The sequence below is a fragment of the Narcine bancroftii genome, chromosome 7, assembly GCF_036971445.1.
Source record: "Narcine bancroftii isolate sNarBan1 chromosome 7, sNarBan1.hap1, whole genome shotgun sequence".
NCBI lineage: Eukaryota > Metazoa > Chordata > Chondrichthyes > Torpediniformes > Narcinidae > Narcine > Narcine bancroftii.
The window spans coordinates 29,844,204-29,864,106 of record NC_091475.1 but is presented as its reverse complement, the minus strand read 5'-3'; the positions used below and the strand labels follow the sequence as shown (position 1 = coordinate 29,864,106).

At 39.8% G+C, this 19,903-nt stretch overlaps 1 protein-coding gene across 9 annotated transcripts in view; it reads right to left on the bottom strand.

Annotated features, from left to right (window-relative positions):
- The window catches only part of caska (calcium/calmodulin-dependent serine protein kinase a), a 309,385-nt gene that overhangs the window by 9,420 nt on the left and 280,062 nt on the right, over window positions 1-19,903 (bottom strand). For all 9 annotated transcript variants that reach the window (XM_069889306.1, XM_069889307.1, XM_069889308.1 and 6 more), the window contains 4 exons: window positions 17,608-17,723; window positions 8,537-8,617; window positions 8,340-8,420; window positions 5,809-6,011 (listed from right to left, as the gene is read on the bottom strand). In XM_069889306.1, the coding sequence (XP_069745407.1) occupies window positions 5,809-6,011; window positions 8,340-8,420; window positions 8,537-8,617; window positions 17,608-17,723 (481 nt within the window). The remainder of the gene's footprint in view (window positions 1-5,808; window positions 6,012-8,339; window positions 8,421-8,536; window positions 8,618-17,607; window positions 17,724-19,903) is intronic.

Here is a 19,903-nt window from a genome sequence, read left to right as displayed (position 1 = left end):
CCAGCCCATAGACCTCCTTATTTCTCCCATCCATGTACCTGCCCAAATTCTTCTTGAATATTAAAAATGAGCCCACATTTACCACTTCAGCTGGAAGCTTGATCTATACTCCCACCACTCTCTGCTTGAAGAAGTTCCCCCTCATGTTCTCCCTAAGCTTTTCCGCTTTCACCCTTAACCCATGTCCTCTAATTTGTATCTCACCAACCCTCAGTGGAAAAAGCCTATTTACATATACTCAGTCTATCCCCCTCATAATTTTAAGTACTTCTATCAAATCTCCCTTCATTCTTCAGGAAATTTAAATGAAAGAAAGAAGGTAATATTTAAGCCAATAGTAGATGCATTTTTTTTCTTACCTGCAAAGGGCAAGACTTTTATTTGAAAATTAGAAAACAGTATTTATCGACTAAGAATGCAGTGCAAGATAGTTACTGGAATGAAATTACTTTCCGTGAAATATTTGCTGGTTCAGTTGTTAGTCTTTGAAACTGACCAGATTATTAAATTTGAATAAAACAAAATGGGCTGACAGGCAAAAGAAGCAGTACTTTCCAAGACTGTTCTTCCCAAGATAGGTTTGCATGTCAAAGCTCAGTGGCAGAAGTTTTTAAAATCACAATTCACTTTCTTAATTTCTCTCAGATGTTTAAGGATTATTGATTTCCCTAAACAAGTCCTCACAAATTTTACAGAATACTGACAAAATAACTTTCAAATTATAATAGACTTGCAAAGCTTGAGATTATACAAGAAAGGATGGTGATACATCCAATGTTAATAATTTATTTAAGTATTTATTGCTGATTTCCTCTCACTGTACATAAAACACTGAATAAAAGTTTTGCCAAAAATCAAGTTAGTTAAGAGTGATTTCAAATGACCCTAAGAAACTTTATTACTGATATAGATATACAAAACCGATTGTAATCCAAGTGTACAGTAAAAGTTCTATTGTAACTAGGAAAATTCAAAGAGTTCAGCACTAAATTGAGGACTTTTGTGGTCTGTGTATAACAGGGACTTATTGGGTATATAATTTAGTCACAAAGTAAGCTCAATAATATATTTTACCATGTTATATTTCTTTACTGGAAGCAAGTTTTAGCAAATCAGAGGTTTTCCAAAATGTGGTTTATTAGAAAAAAAATAATCAAGGCACTTTACAAAATCTTGTAGCAGCCTGCGGCTTGTGCCTCGGGCCAACACAGGAAATGGCTGTCGAACGCGGTGACCGGCAAAGCATCATGTGGGCTGAAACACCCATTTCCATAGGCTGCCGGTAGAGTGGCCAATCACGCTGGTGGATCGCAGGGGCCTAATCAGGGCCCGGGCATCCAAGGTAACCAATCAACAGCCGGTTCGCTCAAGCCATGGCCTGGTGATAACACGGCCGAGCTGACTATAAAAGACAGAGCCATCACTAAATAAACTGAGTGTCAAATAGACTCTACTGGTGTGTGTGTGTCTTTCTTCTTCTGAGGATTTGAGCTACAGCCTTTAAGCTATAACCGAGAGCTATAACCTAGCTGTAGCCATATCGACCTTGCTACAGTGGTGACCCCGAATGGACAAACGGCGCTTTGGACCCGAAGATGGAAGCGCAACCTGAAATCACGCCATAGTGTGGAAACTGCCCGGGTTTTGGACATTGCAACCACAGGTGTGGTTCCAGCAAGCCGAGGCACAGTTCGCCTTTCGACGGATCTCCACTAATGACACGTGCTACTACCACGTGGTCAGCGCCAATGATCAGGACACCGCAGCCCACATCATTGACTTCCTCTAGCAGCCCCCAAATCAAGGAAGGTATGTGGCCATAACCCACACTTGCGGGGTCTCAAAGGGTGAGCACGCTGCCCGACTGTTGCATATCGATGGTTTGGGGGATAGAACCCCTTCCACCCTCATGAGCGACAAACTCACTCCCAATGATGTCCATACCTCCTTCCCGCCATTCTAGCAGATCTTCCTGGAGAGGCTGCCCGAGGACATCTGACTGCTCATCATGGAGAAGGACTTCAATGATCCCAGGAAGTGGCTGCCCAAGCAGACCTGCTATGGGCGGTTAAGAGGGATGCCTGCACTTCGCTGGAGCAGATGACAGCACCGCGAATCAGCGCCTGGCCAGGAAGACCACCAACTGGCTGACCAACTGAATGCCATGCCCCATTAGTGAGCAGTACTGTTTCTATCACCGACGGTAGGGTTCAGAGGCCCATCGATGCCACTCCCCGTGCATTCCAGGGAAATGCTCAGGCCAGCCATCGTTGATTGCTGCGATGACCGGCCAACTGCATAGCCTGCTATACATTCAAGACTCCCTGACGGGTCGACATTTCTTGGTGGACACTGGGGCATCATTCCCCCAACCAGCATGAAGGCCCGCTGCGTCAAATTGAGCCAGGAGCTTTGAGCAGCAAATGCCTCCAACATCCAAACATTTGGCACATGCACCATTCCCCTATGCTTCAGGGACAGACAATTCACTTAGAAGTTTACGGTGGCGGCCGTGCAACAACCATTATGGGGTGCAGATTTCCTCCAGGCCAACTCACTCCTGGTGAATATCAAGGGGCAATGGATGGTGCACGCCTAGACATTTCAGTCACTCTCGCTCAAGGGCACTGAACTCATCAGCCCCCAACTGCACTCAGTGAGTACTGCTGACAATGAATTCACTCTGGTCCTAGCAGAATTCCCTTCCATCACCACGCCTCATTTCCATTCGGCAGAATTCAAACATGGGGTGAGGCACCAAATCGTTACAGAGGGCCCTCCCTTCACACCTTGGCATGGCATCTCCCCCCGAGAAACTCAACAAGTTCAAAAAGATGGAGGAACTTGGCATTGTGTGGTGCTCCGATAGTTCTTGGGCCTCCCCTCTCCACATGGTCCCCAAATGGGTGGTTGGAGACTATGCGGAGACTACCGCCGCCTCAACGAGGCCACGATACCAGACAGATATCCCGTGCCCCATATCCAAGACTTCACCGCTAACTTGCAAGGGGCATGGATATTCTCAAAGGTAGACCTCATCAGGGGCTTTCATCAGATCACGGTACACCCCGAAGACATCCCAAAAACCTCCATTATAACCCCCTTTGGATTATTGAATTTCTCCGCATGCCCTTCAGGTTAAAAAACGCGGCTCAGACTTTCCAGAGGCTGATGGATACAGTGGACCAAGATCTGCATTTTGCCTTTGTCTACCTTGGTGACATTTTAATTGCCAGCCACACCCCCACCGAGCACACTGCCCACTTAAAACAATTATTCTCCAGGCTGAGCAATTTCTGCCTAACCATCAACCCGGTCAAGTGCCTGTGTCCGAGAGACTATTGACTTTCTGGGCCATCGTATCAACCAACATGGAGCCGGACTGTTACCCACTATGGTGGATGCTTCACTCTTTCCCCATGTCATCGATGGTGAAGGTACTACAAGAATTTGCAGGTACGGTCAACTTTCATCACCGCTTCGTACCTGCAGCGGACCGCATCATGAGCCCACTTTTTCCCCTCATGAAAGGACCCAGTAAAAACATACAATGGACCCAGGAGACGATCAAGGCCCAGGCCACCAAAAGTACCCTAGCCAATGCCACCCTCCTCGTGCACCCGCAGACAGATGCCATCAGCACAATGGTCAGGGGTATACTTGAGCAACTGGTGAATGGACAATGGCACCCACTGGCCTTTTTCAGTAAACACCTCAGGCCACCAGAGCTCATGTAGAGTGCCTTTGATAGAGAACTGTTAGCCTTATACCTGGCAATTTGGCACTTTCGTTACTTCCTGGAGGGCAGGAAGTTCAAAATTTATACAGACCATAAACCTTTTACCTTCGCCTTCAGTATGGTGTCAGATCCATCCTCAGCCAGGCAACTGCGGTACCTGTCCTACATTTCCAAATTTACAACGGACATGACACATAGCCAGCAAATCCAATGTGGTAGCCGATGCCCTATCCCATCCGGCTATCTTGGCAGTGCACGACCCTACCTCTGGTATCAAGTATACGCCCCTGACTGACGCGCAGCAAGCAGACTCTGACATTCCAGCTTATCGGACAACTGGAGGACATCCATATCACCCCTGGCAATTGCTCGCTGCTCTGTGACACCTCGACGGGTAAACCTCGCCTTGCCATTCCAACTGCATGGAAGAGGCAGGTGTTCGACTTGGTCCACAACTTGGCTCACCCCGCCATCAGGACTACAGTCAAAATGGTGGCAAACAAGTATGTCTGGTACGGACTCCTCAAAGAAGTCGCCCTGTAAGCCAGGGTTTGTACTCAGTGCCAGTCATCCAAATTCCAGACTCGTATCAAAGCTCCACCATAGACATTCAAGCCAGCACGTCGCCGGTTCAGCCACGTGTACATTGACATTGTGGGACGCACATTACCTTCTCACAATGGCTGACCGGATGACCAGAGGCGTTGCTGCTATCGGGGGCTTCCACAGAAGCTTATGCACGAGGTTTACTCAACACTTGGGAAGCGCATTTCGGGTTTCCTAAACACCTTATATTGGAGAGGGGGCCCCAATTCACTTCCAGTCTGTGAACCGCCTTAGCCCACGCCATGGGGACCCAACTCCACTACACTATTGCGTATCACCCACAGGCCAACAGGTTGGTGGAGAGGTTCCACAGATACCTTAAGGCAGCCTTAATGGCATGGCTTACCAGACCTAACTGGGCCGACGAACTCCCTTGGGTCTTGCTAGGCATCCGTACCGCACCCAAGGAGGATCTCGAGGCAACCTCTGCCAAGTTAGTCTACGGCACACCCCTAGATATACTGGGTGAATTCATGACAGCCCTGAGTACTTAGGGGAGCCCCCAGCATCCACATTTTGTCCAGACTACGCGAGCACCTAGGCACCCTGGCCCCCTGCTAAACCTAGACCCCATGGCCAACCCTGCACTTATGTCCCAAAAAACTTTACTGACTGTAAATAAGTGTTTGTTCCATGTGGGGCTCACTGGCCACCTCTATGGCGGCCTTACAAGGGCTATACCATGTCCTCAGACAACGGCTCTACCTGTATGTTGGACATTGGCGGCAGGGAAGAGACTTTCACACTCGACTGGTTGAAACTGGCCTACTTGGACTTTGACCAGCCCATCACTCACCCGACCCCACGGCACAGGGGTCGGCTTCCTAAAGATGGTACCCCAATCACCGATTCTAGGGGGGGGGGGTGTCGTTTAGCAGCCCGTGCCTCAACCCAACATAGGAAATGGCTGTTGAAAGCATTGTGTGGGCTGAAACACCCATTTCCATAGGCGGCCGGCAGGGTAGAGAAACTGTCCAATCACCGCGAGAGGATCGCAGGGCGCCCGACGGCATGGCTTACATCCAAGGTAACCAATCAGCAGCCAGCCCACTCAAGCCACGACCCAGTGGTGATGCAGCCGAACTGACAATAAAAGGCAGAGCTGCCACTGAATGAACTCAGTGTCAAATACACTCTATTGGTGTGTGTGCCTTTTTTCTCCTGCAGACTTGAGCTACAGCCTTGGGCTATAACCGTGAGTTATAACCTAGCTGTAGCTGTAGCAACCTTGCTGCAACTTGCACATTTTTTTTCTTTCATCCACCCACAAGATGGTTGAAAAGCCCCACAAGGCAGAACAAAACCACATTATGGTTACTGCATTTAAACTGTTTATGGAAACTTGACTTGTTGTGACAATAAAGACAGCAAACAGTCAGGCTGATGCATTGATACCGACTCAAAATTGTGGGATAAACAAGGCCTTTATCAATAACTATTACAATTACATTTCACTTACTAACCTGTGGCTCAACATCTAGAATTGCAATGAGTCCTTGTTCATGGATTTTGCGTATCGTTTCCAGTTTTGTTCCGTACATTGCATCCTCATGACTGCCGTACTCTAGATATTCATTATTGGAAATGTCCTGCATCATTTGATCATGTGACACAAAATGGTAGTTTTTCCCATTTTCTTCATCTTTTCTGGCAGGTCTGGTAGTGTCTATGAGAAAAAAAACACAATACATTGGTGACATATACTCCTGTTAAGAATTAAGGTTCTAACTCATGCCTGGTTCATTGTTCTTTTTTGACTCTTGAAACATGGAAGTCTCACTATCCCAGCATTTATTGTCCATACTTAACTGGCTTTGAGAAAATAGACATCACAGTTTCGTTCTTGAAACCAGGTAAGTTTATAAATTAATAACTGTATTGTGCTTTTCCCCTAAGAAACACTGCTATTTTTGAAAATGTTACCACATTTGAAAAATATTTTACTGTTTACATTAAATCCTTTAAAAATTGCAGATTCAAATTAATAGATTACATTCTTCCTACTTTCTAGGGTATTGAGGCTGGGTAATATCTGGTATCAATGACAATTTTCATTTGAATAATATCTTCATTATAAATTGTTTCAAGATTTTTTTATAGGAATGTAATCAGACAAAAAAGATGACAACAACTGTATAAACAGGAACTAAAATGAAGCTTGGTGTGCTTAGAAGAGAATTTTAGTGGGGAAAAAGAAAAAGGAGAAGTTTAGGGTAAGAATTGCAGATCTTATGGGTTTGATTATAAATGAAGCAGGAGATGAACAAGAAACTGAACTTAGAGGAACACAGAGGTCTGAGAGCTTATTGAACTGGAAAAGGTGCAGACTAAAGGGCAGACAAAATAGTAAAAGGGATTTGAACATGAGGATTTGAATTTTAAACTGGAGGTGAACTGAATCAAAGGAGGTCAGTGAGTACAGGATTAATTAGTAGCAAGTAGAGGTTATAGGGAGGAAATTTTCAATGTGATCAATTGAAGATGGTTTGATTTGATTGCTATTCTTTCTGTGTGAACAAGATAAAAGTTGGATGCATGGAGAAGTTATGGGATCCAGACCACTAAGATTCCAATCCTCTGGAATCTCTCCAGAGTAAATCAATTTCTGGAAGATCATCGCCAATGGATCTACAATCTCCAATGGATCTACAATCTCCAATGGGTGGAGTTGTTCAAGTGAACCGGTACGGACTTGAAGGGCCGACATGGCCTGTTTCCGTGCTGTAAACGGTTATATGGTTATATGGTTATAATCCAAAGAGTAGTGGTAATATTTGACTAATTTTCACCCACCCCCCCCACTTCCTCACTTACTGTAGAATTTCATCACTATTTTAGCTAAGATCACCTTAGTCTTTCATCCCAAAACAACAATCAAATTTTCTAATAGTTGTTGTGAATACAAAATAACTTAGGAGTTTCTATTTACTCTAATATTCAGAAAGTTTAATAAATTATATCATTTAATAATGAACAAAATCACACTGGAAGAATGTGATTTCCATACCCAATTTGAATCCTTCAGCCTCTCTATCTCACTCTTCTTATCTGTTATTTTCCAATCCTAATTCTAACTGTCAAGGAGCTAACCTATTGGCTTATTTCCTCACTGAACTCTCAGTTGTCCTTGCAAGAACAATATCATTTCATATTCTAAAAAGCTGAAGGATCCAAGTGAAGGTTTTTCAAGGTAGCTGCAAAATTTCTCACTTCTGCAAAACACTTAATTCTAACAAAATTAGGAGCTATTTTCCCACCATAATGGGGCAGATCTCACTGGTTGCTTGTCCTGGGTCACACCTTTTGTTCAAATTCTGTGCTTGATATACTCTTTCGATGGAAACATTATGTTTACACTAAATAGTATATTTAGTACAACATAGGAAAAACCGGCTGCAGTCCCAGAGAATCGGACTGGGAGTAGTTGTATGTGGGCAGCAATTCTGAGCGATTAAATAGGGTCATTAAGATGTGGCCCATTGTATTTGGGAAAGGAGAGGAAGAAACCAGATTTATAATTATAAAATTCATGCAGTGGTAAAATTATTTGTAGAAATAATATAACTCAATTAATACAGTTATAAAAAATATTGGACCAAGTTCCTTAGTCATTTAATTGTGTTTAAAATAAGTTAAAAATATCTTCCAAGCAAAACTTAGTACAAAGCTGTTGGTTTATACATAGTCAATGCCAGTCCTTAGCCGTATCACCAAAGAAAGAACCGGAAAATATGATACTGTGTAAATCTGGAACAAAATCAAAAATGCTTTTATTATCTGAATTATACAAATGTTAAGAAGGATAACATTCATAACAGACACAAAGATTTTGTACATGGTATCACTTTTGTTTTCTCATGAGGAAGAGAATCTATTTTATGATTATAATATAATACAGTATTTGATATGTCTGTCCAAAGAACTGCATTGTTTTTAAAGGATTTAGCCATTGAATATTTCACACAAATACAATATTTCAAAATCCATCACTCACGTGGAATAGGGTATGCAAATCTGTCTGGATGCTTTGTAATAAGAGTATTTTTAATGTGCCGCCGTCCTACTCCATGGGCTCCTTTTTCACATATAAAAGGCAAAAACAAACATTTTATTTACTTTTAAAAGATACCTTGAACAGAAAGTAGTAAATGCAATTCCACAATTAATGTAATTAAATAACATTTATTTTACCTAGTAACACTAGAGTCTTCCTTCTGAAGGCTGGCAGTTTTACTACTTCTTCATATGTGACAAGATCTAGTTGATCAAAGACTAAAAGAGAGACCCATTGTGAGAGTAAATTAAGTATTAACTATTGTTGTAAGCATCTGAATTAAAAGGAAATATTTTAACATCCCTGAGAATTTCAGACAGGGTTACAAAATTTATTTAAGATCTAAAGTACAAAATACATGTAACTATTCTTATTCTGAAGTAGATGAAGGGCAGTAATATATTATCCGGCAATTAAACAATTATTTCACATTTATTAAAAACACATCTACAGATGATATGAGATGAAATGTATTTAATTTTATCGTTGAATAATGCACATAGTTGAAACTGAAACCTAATTTTCCTTCAGATAAAATTTCTCAAAACAATAGTTGATAGCAAGACAGGACATGTACAGATTTTGATTTATTTTTGGTATTTTTACAAAAATATAATGGATAAATGTTTATCTTTTCAATAGTATTTAATATTACAGAATAAGGTGGTAAAAAGTGAACAGCTTTTAGAGCAAACTCAGAATGTGGAAATGTATCTTCAATGATTAAATATTTTCCCAAATATCTTAGTCAATTACAAGAGCGATAAGCAGACTCCTAATTTTTCTGTAAATACTTATTACTGGATTTTTACTGGCAGAACTTTAAAAAAAAATGCAAATACAGAATCATTCCAACTAATGTAGACATGAGAAAAATTCCACTCCAGGACATGAAGAAATGCTTCTCTGATGGATGGTGTCGGTAGCAGCTTTTGGTACTGTTAATAAAATATGCATGTTCATAATATTGGGAAAGTGGTTCCTGCTAAATCATTTTCAAACCTTTCTTTCTTTGGAAAGGTTTTTACTTCCAGTGCCTCTTATATTCTAATAATATCTAAATTATAGGACATCATAGCATTAAGCTATGGATGGGTTTTGGCTTCTGGTTAAGAAGAGTGAAAGCACATCAGACAAGGAAGAGTATGAAAAGAAGATTAAGATCCCCAAAATAAATTGAACAATAAAATAGTAATATAAAAATAAAAACTTCAGCAGGAGCCTTCAAAATCATAATAGCTTTCAAGTTCTAACAAAAAGCTCAGTATTAAAAATATTCACTCTTACTTTAGCCCTAATACTTAGTAAAGGAAATGACAACAAGGATTTTAATGTTTTAAAGTCACACTTTTCACAATGAAAGAACAGGCAATTTTTGCTGTTGAGAGTTGGAGGAAACATTGAGTCATTTTGGGTATATAATTACAGTGAAATTATGAGTCATATAAAACAAGTCCATCATGAAATTAAAGCTGCATTATATTTTTATAGTGCAATTTTAGATCCAAACACATGGAGTTATCCCTACATTCATTCAGATCATAGATATTGGAAACATTCAGGATTTTGTTTTCAAGATTTCCATCATCTGTAGTTAACTTGATCATCAACATATGCATGCAATGATTAAATATTTTCATTAATCTTTTCCTCAAATTTTTTTACTATTTACATATAGTTTGTGAAATAAATATGCTATGTTTTTGCAAATTTGGCACCCATATACCCAAATATTAGGTTTAAATTTGTAATAATGTCCTTCAAAGCATCCCATAAATAAATTTTTTATCCATTGAATCAGAATTAATTTGTAATATTCCTGGATTTTTCTTATAAAATTAGAAAAATAAACTTTTTTTTAAACAATGAAGAATTAAATCTCCATCTATATAACATTTTTTTCTTTTCAGAAATTATACATGACATCAAAAGGGGTGAATGATTTGATAAAATCCTAGCTTTAAATTTTGCTTGCATAACTCTTGTAAATTTGCTAACATTAAAAACATACCTAATCTCAAATAGGAGTCATGTCTATAAGAATAAAAAGAATAATCCTTTTCTTTCAGATTTAACCTTTGCCAAATATCAACCAAATTAAAATCCTTCATCAAAGTCAAAAATCTTTCAGCAGTTTTAGTCCTAGTAACTGATTTTTGTGACTTATCCAAAATTGGATTTCGACAATTAAAGTCTCCTCCAATTAGAACATTTTCATGTGCTTCAGCAAAGTACATCAAAGAATCACGAATAAATTTTCATCATCTACATTGGGCACATAAATACACACAAGTGTCTACATTTATGAATAAATTTGACAATGTACTAAGACACATCTCCCAGCAAGATATGAAACTACAGATTTAATTTTAACAGGAACTTTCTTATTAATCAAAATAGTAACTACTTTTGCTTTAGAATTAAACAAAGAAGCTACCACTTGACCTACCCATTCCCTTTTTAATTTTTGTTCCTTTTCAGTTAAATGTGTTTATTTAAAAAAAAATAAAAACCAACCCTTAATTTTTTAAATATATACCAAACCTTTCTTCCTTTCAAGCCCATTTATATTAAAGGATACAGAATTTAATATATTACCCATCATATTCAAATCTAAGAGTCAAAGAACTCTCGCCACTTGCCCCACTGGACCCCTGCTTCATAAACATATTCAAATAAATTTGACATCTCCAGAAAAAAAAGAAAAAATAAACCCCAAAAAATTACTGATTTTTAAAAAAAGTACTAATTCCATCTACTGTGTGGAAAGTGGCATGGGGCTACAGAAGGAGTAGACAAAAAGTCCGCCCCTCCCAGGCAGAATACACATAACTTCCATTATAGTTCATTCAGGTATAAGTAGCTTCTTTGAGATCCTTATTCACTTGGTCATCATTAATCTCAACCAATTCTTCATGTTTTAAGAACTGTTGCAGATTTTGTATCTTCTCATCTTGATTAAACAAAACCTGTTGGAGCAGACTAACTCAAACTTGAAGTTTGATCTTGTTTAAGTTTTGGCAAAGAATTAAAAAATTTAAAAGCCTCTTCTTCATCAGTAAGAAAGCGCAATTGATTTTCTTCAGAAAACACTTTAAGTATGGCCAGATAACAAAAAGAAAACATATTGTTTCTTCCAAAGAACTGATTTTTCCGGGTTAAATTTCTTTCTTCTTTCAACAATTGACATACTTAAATCCATACAGAAAAACACTCTGTTATTTCCCACTATTAAGAGGCCTTGTTGATTTTGAGCAGTTTGAACCACCAACCTTAATATCATTTCTTTAGCTTGATTACATAAGCACCTTATCAAAATCGAGCATGGCGCTTATCCCAGAAATGGTTTCTTTCTATTTGTTTTATGTGCTCTATCCAATTCTAATCCATTAGGAAAATATTCATGACCCATAATTTCTGGAATCCATCTTTGAAAGAATTGCACTGGATTAGAGCCTTCAAAATCTTCAGGCAGCCCAACAATCTTAACATAATTCCTACGACTATGATTCTCCAGTACACCAATTTTTTGTAAAAGTTCTTTTCTCTGTACCTCCCAAGCCACAAAAGAATCGTCCATTTTATTAACTGTGTCCTTGCATTGTTATTCTTCATCACGATAATTTTGGATGTCATCTTCAATTTTCTGGACTTTAGTTTCAACTTTCTCCACAATTTCAGCATATTTTGCCATTTCTTGCTTCATAACTATAATTTCACCTTTCAAATATTGAAATTGCATTTTAGATTCATTTTTAGAAGACCAAAATTGTAAATCCATATGCTTGACCAAATTCCCTATTTGACTAACAAAGCTTTAAATTCCTCACTCTGAAACTTAGCTTCAGGGTATTCAAATTTTATATCCTCCATACTTTGAATAAATTGGGCGGCTTCTTCTTCTTTCACTCCCACTCCCTCCAATTCTTCATAGATTCTTACTTCCTTTCCCAGTATCTTCTTCCTCTTCCTTCAAAAATAAAACTGGACCAGGCTAGCAATGGACTGGACTAGCAATGCTAGCAGACCCAGGTTCAATCGACTCTTAAGTCCCAATGTAGACACTGATTGATTGATTGTATGCATGTAGTTTAATAGTCTTCTTCTGAACTCCAGCGCCATCTTCCCTGGCTCCCTGGGGAAGTGGCGCTGGTGTCACATGAATCTTTGCTGTCATCACTCGGGTCATCCTTGGGGGGAGTGGAGCTTGATCTGGAGGCTGAATCGTTACGGTAGGCCCAACTTCTTCAGTTATACTAAAATCTTCAGTAGTAGTTTTCTTAGCAATTGAGTCTTTGTCTTCTTTGTGACCATAGTATATCACTTCAAATCGATCTCAAGGCTCTTAATTTAAAAAAAAAATTAAATTCAAGTTTTAATTCATTCTACTGTGAGAGGTGTATTTCCACGACTCCAACCTACACCAGCACGCCACACCCCCATTTTCTCTTTTCTTGCGTTTGTAGGGGGTTGGAGGGAGGAGGGTGGGGTGGGTAGTAGAAGGTTTCTTCTATCTTACTTTATTTTCTTTCTTTTTCTGTATATTGGAATTGAATTTGAAATATCGTAAATGTTTATTTGTGGTTTTAAATTTTAAATGAAGTATATTAAAAAATTATCTGTAAACACATTATCATTATCCTGAAAGGACAATTCTCCTAGTTTCTTTGGATGATTATGCATTCCGATAATGACCTTATCTTTCACCTTCTAATGGATATTTTTCTCTAACAAGGCCTCAGCTACCTCTGCTTCCTCTCTTTTGCTTCTGCTCTCAACCCATCTCCATCCTACCAGAACAAGGATAATATTCTCCTTATCCTAATCTTTCTAACTACAAGCTTCAGTCACTGGACCATGCTCCATAATTTCTGCTGTTTTTTCTACAATGCCACATCCATAAAGGATTGTTTCCTCTACATCTATTAATGCCAACTTCCCCTCACAACACATCATCACTCAAATGCGATGTAGCAAAACATGCCTTTTACCCCCTCCTTACCCACAACCAGAGGATGTAAATGGTGCAGGTACGATTCACTTGTATTTCCAATTTAGTATACTACATTCATTGCTCAAATCGTGATGCAAGGAAGCAAATGTAGATGGAATGACCTCTTGTTACAGCACCTCTATTTTGTCCACAAAGGAGACTCAGCTTCTATGTGTCTATCACTTTCATTTCTAGTCTACCCTGAACTTCCCTTCCTTGACTTGCACAGTTCCAACAAAACTGTATGTAAACTTAAAGAACATCACACAATCCGGCTTAAACTTAAATTCAAAAATTTCAGATAGCCTGACACATTAACTTTCTGTCCACATAAAAGCGGTCTAACCTCCTCAGTGTTTCCATGATTTTCCGATTTTTATTCTTCACTTGCACCCTGAACTCAAAAAACATCCTGAGTGCCAGTCCTTACCCATGCCTTGACCCTCAAACAACATCTAAACCTGCTGCACTCATTTAGTACCTCCAGAATGGAATGATTGAATTTCTAGAAACACCTGTGAACGAACAGAAGCAATGTTAATGAACAAATTACTTTGCTCTTTTTGGGTCCTGACATCAACATACTTTGTAAAAGTTCATTAGTTATTATGTTAAAGATAGGGATATATTTTTCAAGAGAATACAATGCAGCTTTAATTTCTTGAATGCTAATAAGACAAACTAAAATAAGAACGGAAAAAGGGAGTCAAGTTAATGTCACTCAATCACAGTTACTTACATGCAGAGGCCATTGGGTGGAAGACAGCATGAAAAATGTATAAGCATCATTGTTTAAGCTATGTTGCAATGCATTGTTAAATTACAACCAAAACGTACAAAACACACAAAAACCCACATCAAAGCCAAATCAATTTTATATTATAAATAAAATGTGCGAAAGATATATCTTATTATTCACAAAAGGCAACAAACACATCACATTGCAAAAGTACTGAACTATTTAGATAAAGTAAGAGTCTGTTAGGGTAATTTAATGAAGTGTGCCACTTGATTTTAGTTTCAGTATGTACATGAATGCGTTTTCACAGGTATACATTTTAACACAAGGCTAATTTAGAATTGTCAAATTTGTACAAGTGTACAAGCATATTTTTAATAATTTTATAAAGTTTATTTGTAGCTTGCGACATTGGATCACGGGCTTTGATCCCATTGTTGGCCTTCCCTTTGCAATGATCAGCAGTTGTCCACTATTCGAGGCACAATTTTGTTTGGCATTGGCGAGGCAAACAATAAAATTCAGATGTAGAGCATTGGTTTAATAATTCAAAGCAAATAGTTAAACATTTTAATTGGGATAACTACTGTGGCTGAGGTTTCCTGATTTTATGTCAAGGTGGAATAGGTCCCTAGTGAGGGTAACAATTTTCCTCACCGAGGTACATCATCTGGCAGCCAAAATAAAGCAAATACATGCCAAAGGTCAAGTTGATTTTACCTCAAGTTCTCATGACACATTTTGGATGATTTCATTTCAATTTGAATACTAGACAAATTTCCAAATTATAAAGATATAATTGTTTGTGAATCAAGGGTTACAAAGAAATTTCTATAACAACATTGTATTTGGGATGTGCTGTTACTTTCTAAATCCATGCCTAGTACTCCCAAATCATTCTATCCAGCTTTCTGCCTCTAACTTAACCCATCAGTGACATTCTCTGTGATGTGGCATCATGAGAAAAAGTATCGACAACATATTATAAGTTTTACTATTTGTTATGTGTAACTTCTTTGCAACCTTGGATGCGGTCAACCAAACGATTACTCTCCAACCCCCATTCTCTATTAGCAAGTTGGATGGGTGTTTTCTTGCTCAGTTCTAATGTTACTTATCCAACATTAGGTAGAAAAAGGCTTCATCTGCCACTCCTCACATACCTCCATTCGCATCCCCATGGTCTATCCTTAACCCACCAATTTCTTCACTATGCATTGTATCTTGACAATGTATCAGAAGACATTGGGACACCTCCATATCCAACACCTCTCCTGATCTATAACATACTTTAGGTTGTTAGACTGCCTGTCCAAAATACAATCATAGATGAGCAACAACTTCATCAAGAATAAAGCTAACATATAATAAAGCTCCTTACAAAACTTCACCACTTTCCTAACTATGATCTTGATGACAGCTTGGATTTGATACCAATCCTGAACCAATATTCTCACTCCATAAGCCTTTTACCACAAAGTTCACCTCCTTCCTGCTGTAAAACATCAACCACTTTTAATTTTACCCCATCATCCATTGTAGAAACATTAATCTCATCTTTCATTACCTCACACTCATGAATGGTTTCTTTTGCTCCTCAATCTTCAGCTCATTACCTCATTATGCTCTAGCATGGGATGATTGTAAAGGAATCAAAGGGGAGCAATGGGCAAGCAAGAGAGAATACGTTGTCAGGCTATGAAATAAAAAAGGGGAATGGGACATGGAAAATGCCAACATCCAGAGTAATATAATTTTCATGAAAGGATTTCCCTGTTTGGAATGAGCACAAGCGCAAAGGACCAAATATTTATCTTCTGCATCATAGTAAATCAATCAATAATTGGAAGCAAAAAGCAAAAGTTGTCAACATTTTCTGGAATGTGTAACTATATTGTACACACAAGCTACTTAGAAATAATGTGGAAATCATAATCGTGCTCTGTGAAGAAGCATGATAGGCGATAAAAGTTACAGTCATATCAAGCTTCATAAAAAGTTTAAAGGGAATGAATGTAGCAGGAGCCTTGATTAGTAGTTCCTTTGGATAAGAATTAAGGGGAGATATTAAGACCACAACTTCCTGTCAGATAACAAAGAGGCTGCAGAAAATACAGGTCATCATGGAAAAGTGTTCTTGGTTATAGCACACTGGTATGATATCATACCATCATGGTTTTATGAAGTTTTAGTTAACAACTCTCAATTTTTCCTCTGCTTTGTTCACTTTATTGGGAAATAAAAGCATTTTTAGGCAAAATTAAAACTAGAGGACATGGGTTAAGGGAACATTTAAAGGGGACATTAGCGGGAACTTCACGCAGAGTGGAGGAACGTGGAACGAGCTGCCAGTTGAATTGATAAATGCAGGCTCAATTTTGACATTTAAGAAAAATTGGGACAGGTACATGGATGGGAGTGGTCTGGAAGGATATGATTTGGGTGCAGGTCAGTGGGATTTCGCAGAAAAATAGTTTGGCACAGATTAGAAGGGCTGAAAGGTCTGTTTCTGTGCTGTAATGTTCGATGGTTCTATATAGTTCTAAAAAGTTACATTAAGACTAGTATCACTGAGGGGGTAATCTGGTAATTCTGTTAGAGAGATGGAAGAAATATAGAGATAAAGAAGAATGCAATTAATTCAATGGGATGCTATTGTTATAGGAACATGCTCGCAACAAGGCAATGAGAGTCATCATTCACAGGTTCATAATGCTACACAAGAGAAAGCTATCTCTGAGCCTAAGAATGTCTGAATGGGTAATACAAACAGGATTTCAATGTATTTATTTTATTTTAGCATTACTGCAACAGTCAGGTGAAAATATAGAAGATTCTGCAGTCAGTTTTCCACCCCACCCCCCTTTTTACTGAATTGTGTTTCATTCTGAAAACATAGTGTTCAAATTTATGTCAGGATTCAAGTTACTGAACCAATATCTCGGCTGAGGAATAGAGGGACATGGGTAAATCATACCATGAGGCCGAGGAATTTAATGGTTACCATGAAATTATTGAACGGTCATTAAAAACAGTTGGTTAATAATCTTCTCAAAAGTAATTTTCCATCCTTACCCAGTCTGGTTTGCTTGTGACTGCAGACACTTAACTGCCCTTTGAAATGGTTGAAGAGGCAATAAATGCTGGCCTTGTCAGTGACAGCCACAATTCATGAAAGAATAATAAAAAATCCTATTCTTTAAAAGTGATTGCTCAAGCAATGTATATACTGCTTGAAAATCTCTACATTAACTGTACTAAAATTGAAACTAGCCATGACAGAATTTAAAAAGTGTCAATAACCTAATTTTAATGGTTCACTGTTGACATTAAAATAACAGTAGCCAGAAAATTTCACTTTTTAGGAATCTACATTGGATTATTATTACTTTACTTTAGAATGCAAATAAAATTACAAATCAAAAGTGAATGCACTGGAATTAAACATTTTGGTCAGTGAGCCAGGTATTGAATACCTGCATTGTGCTTTGCCAAGTATTTATCCTTGTATTGTTTTTTCTTCTTCCCAAACCAGGTACAGCTAGCCTGCTGCTCTTGCTTGGTCTTTTCCATGGCTATACATGCCACGCGCCTTGTAGGAAACAAAAGCACAACCATCAGTCAATGTACAGAGTTAAGCATCAAAAGAAACTCGGAAATTTGTATCATCTACTTGTCGTTTGCACAACTTATTTTATAACAGCTCTTCACTCTTCAACCTTACCAAAAAGTTTTTTCCAGAAAGATTCCAAGAAACTTGGGGTCTAAAATATTTACTTATCCCCATACATTCAATACTGAATCCTGGTCTGCCTCTTTTCATTCAGAACATTACTCTTCTCCCACAGCACAGGAACCACTGCTTCATTGTTAAAGCTTAGCCTATACATCTCTCAATAACTAAATGGAAATCTAAATCACCTATTTGAACCAGCTCTTTAAATGAAAGTTTGCTTCAGTATAGCTGAAGTTGCTTTAACTGATTCAAATGACCGTAAATGGAAAATATTTTGATTTTATACTTTTTTTTCCCAAAATTGACTATGTAACCTGAACTAAAAGGATGATCTTTCAAATGTTTTGTATAATAATTTAATCATTTAAATCATAACCTTTTATTGAAAATAGAATTTGATGTGTTCTCCTCCAGCAAACTGGTTCATCATACTGTATCACAACTAGTAGAATGGTTGCCTCACAGCTCAAGCGATCATGATTCAATTCTGCCTCTGGTGCAGACCGTGTGGAGTTTATATGTTCTCTCTGTGACCATGTGGGCTTCCTTCAGGTGCTTGAGTTTTATTCCACTGTGGTAGTTTGCCATGGCGGCGATCGTGCCAGTGCGCCCTGAGGTGAGCGCAACCAAAGGCCAGCAGCCCGCGCATATTGTGACGTCAGCCAAGGGGGTCCACAGCGGGAACAGTGCAAGTATAAAAATCGGACCTGAACCCTAATAAAACTCAGAGCTCAACCTGACTACACCACGTGTTCAAATCTTCTTTCGAGTAGCGTGTGGCTGCAATTGGTAACCCTGATGGTTTAGTTAGCATCTAAACCCAGCCATGAACGAACAGGCAGAAGTCAATACTGTCACTCTCAAGTTTCCGACTTTCTGGACAAATCTGAGGCACAGTTCCAGATCTGGCAGATCACAGCAGAATCCATCCGGTACTACCACGAAGTAAGCGCCTGGAACAAGACACAGCTGGCCAAGTGACTAACTTCATTCAGGAGCCCCCATCAGAAGGCGCGTACACCGCCTTCAAGGACTTTCTGATCAAGACCTTCGAGCTCACAGAATGAGAGAGGGGCACGCCTGCTCCACCTAGATGGACTCGAGGACAGGTCCCCATCAGCCCTCATGAACAAGATGCTAGCCTTCCTGGGCAAACACAAATCCTGCATCATGTTTGAGCAGGAATTCCTGGACCAGATGCCCGAGGACATCCAACTGTTCCTGGCTGATGCAGATTTCAGCGACCCCTGGAAAGTCACAGCACGAGCAGACGTTCTGTGGAAACAGAAGAGAGTTTGCTCGGCGTCCATGGGGCTCGTGACTAAACCCCCGTGCAGAGCCACTGAGAGAACAGCAGCACCCCAGAGGAGATGATCCAGATGACCAGTGATGTTTCTACCACCAGAGATGGGGTGCCGGAGCCTACCGGTGCAGCCTACCATGCATGTTTCAGGGAAACGCCAGGGCCAGCCATCACTAATTGGCATGACAGCTGACTACCAAGACAATCTCCTGCACATTTGGGATCGCTAGTCCGGACGATGCTTCCTTGTGGACACAGGAAGAGGTCACCGTCCTGCCCCCGTTGGGACAGGACACCAGGAACAGGCAGTCGGGCCCCACGCTGAGGGCTGCCAACAACATCACAATTTGGACCCACAAGGTCCAACTGCAATTGCAAGGCAGCCTCTTCTCGTGGGTGTTCACGCTGGCCACAGTGGAACAGCTGCTCCTCAGGGCAGACTTCCTGAGCGCCCACAGCCTGCTAGTGGACCTCAAGGGAAGGAGATTGGTCCATGCCAAGACTTTTCAAACCTTCTCTCTCAAAGACGCCAGGCTCCCAGCACTCCACCTGGACTCCGTACAGAGATTGGACAACAGGGTCCTGGCTGAGTTCCCTGCAGTGCTCACCCCCCAGTTTACCACGGTGATGCCCTCAGGGAGTACAACACCACATCCTGACCCAGGGCCTGACACTCCATGCAGGGGCAGGGGCAAGATACCTTCCTCTGGAGAAGCTCAAGCTGGCAAAGGGG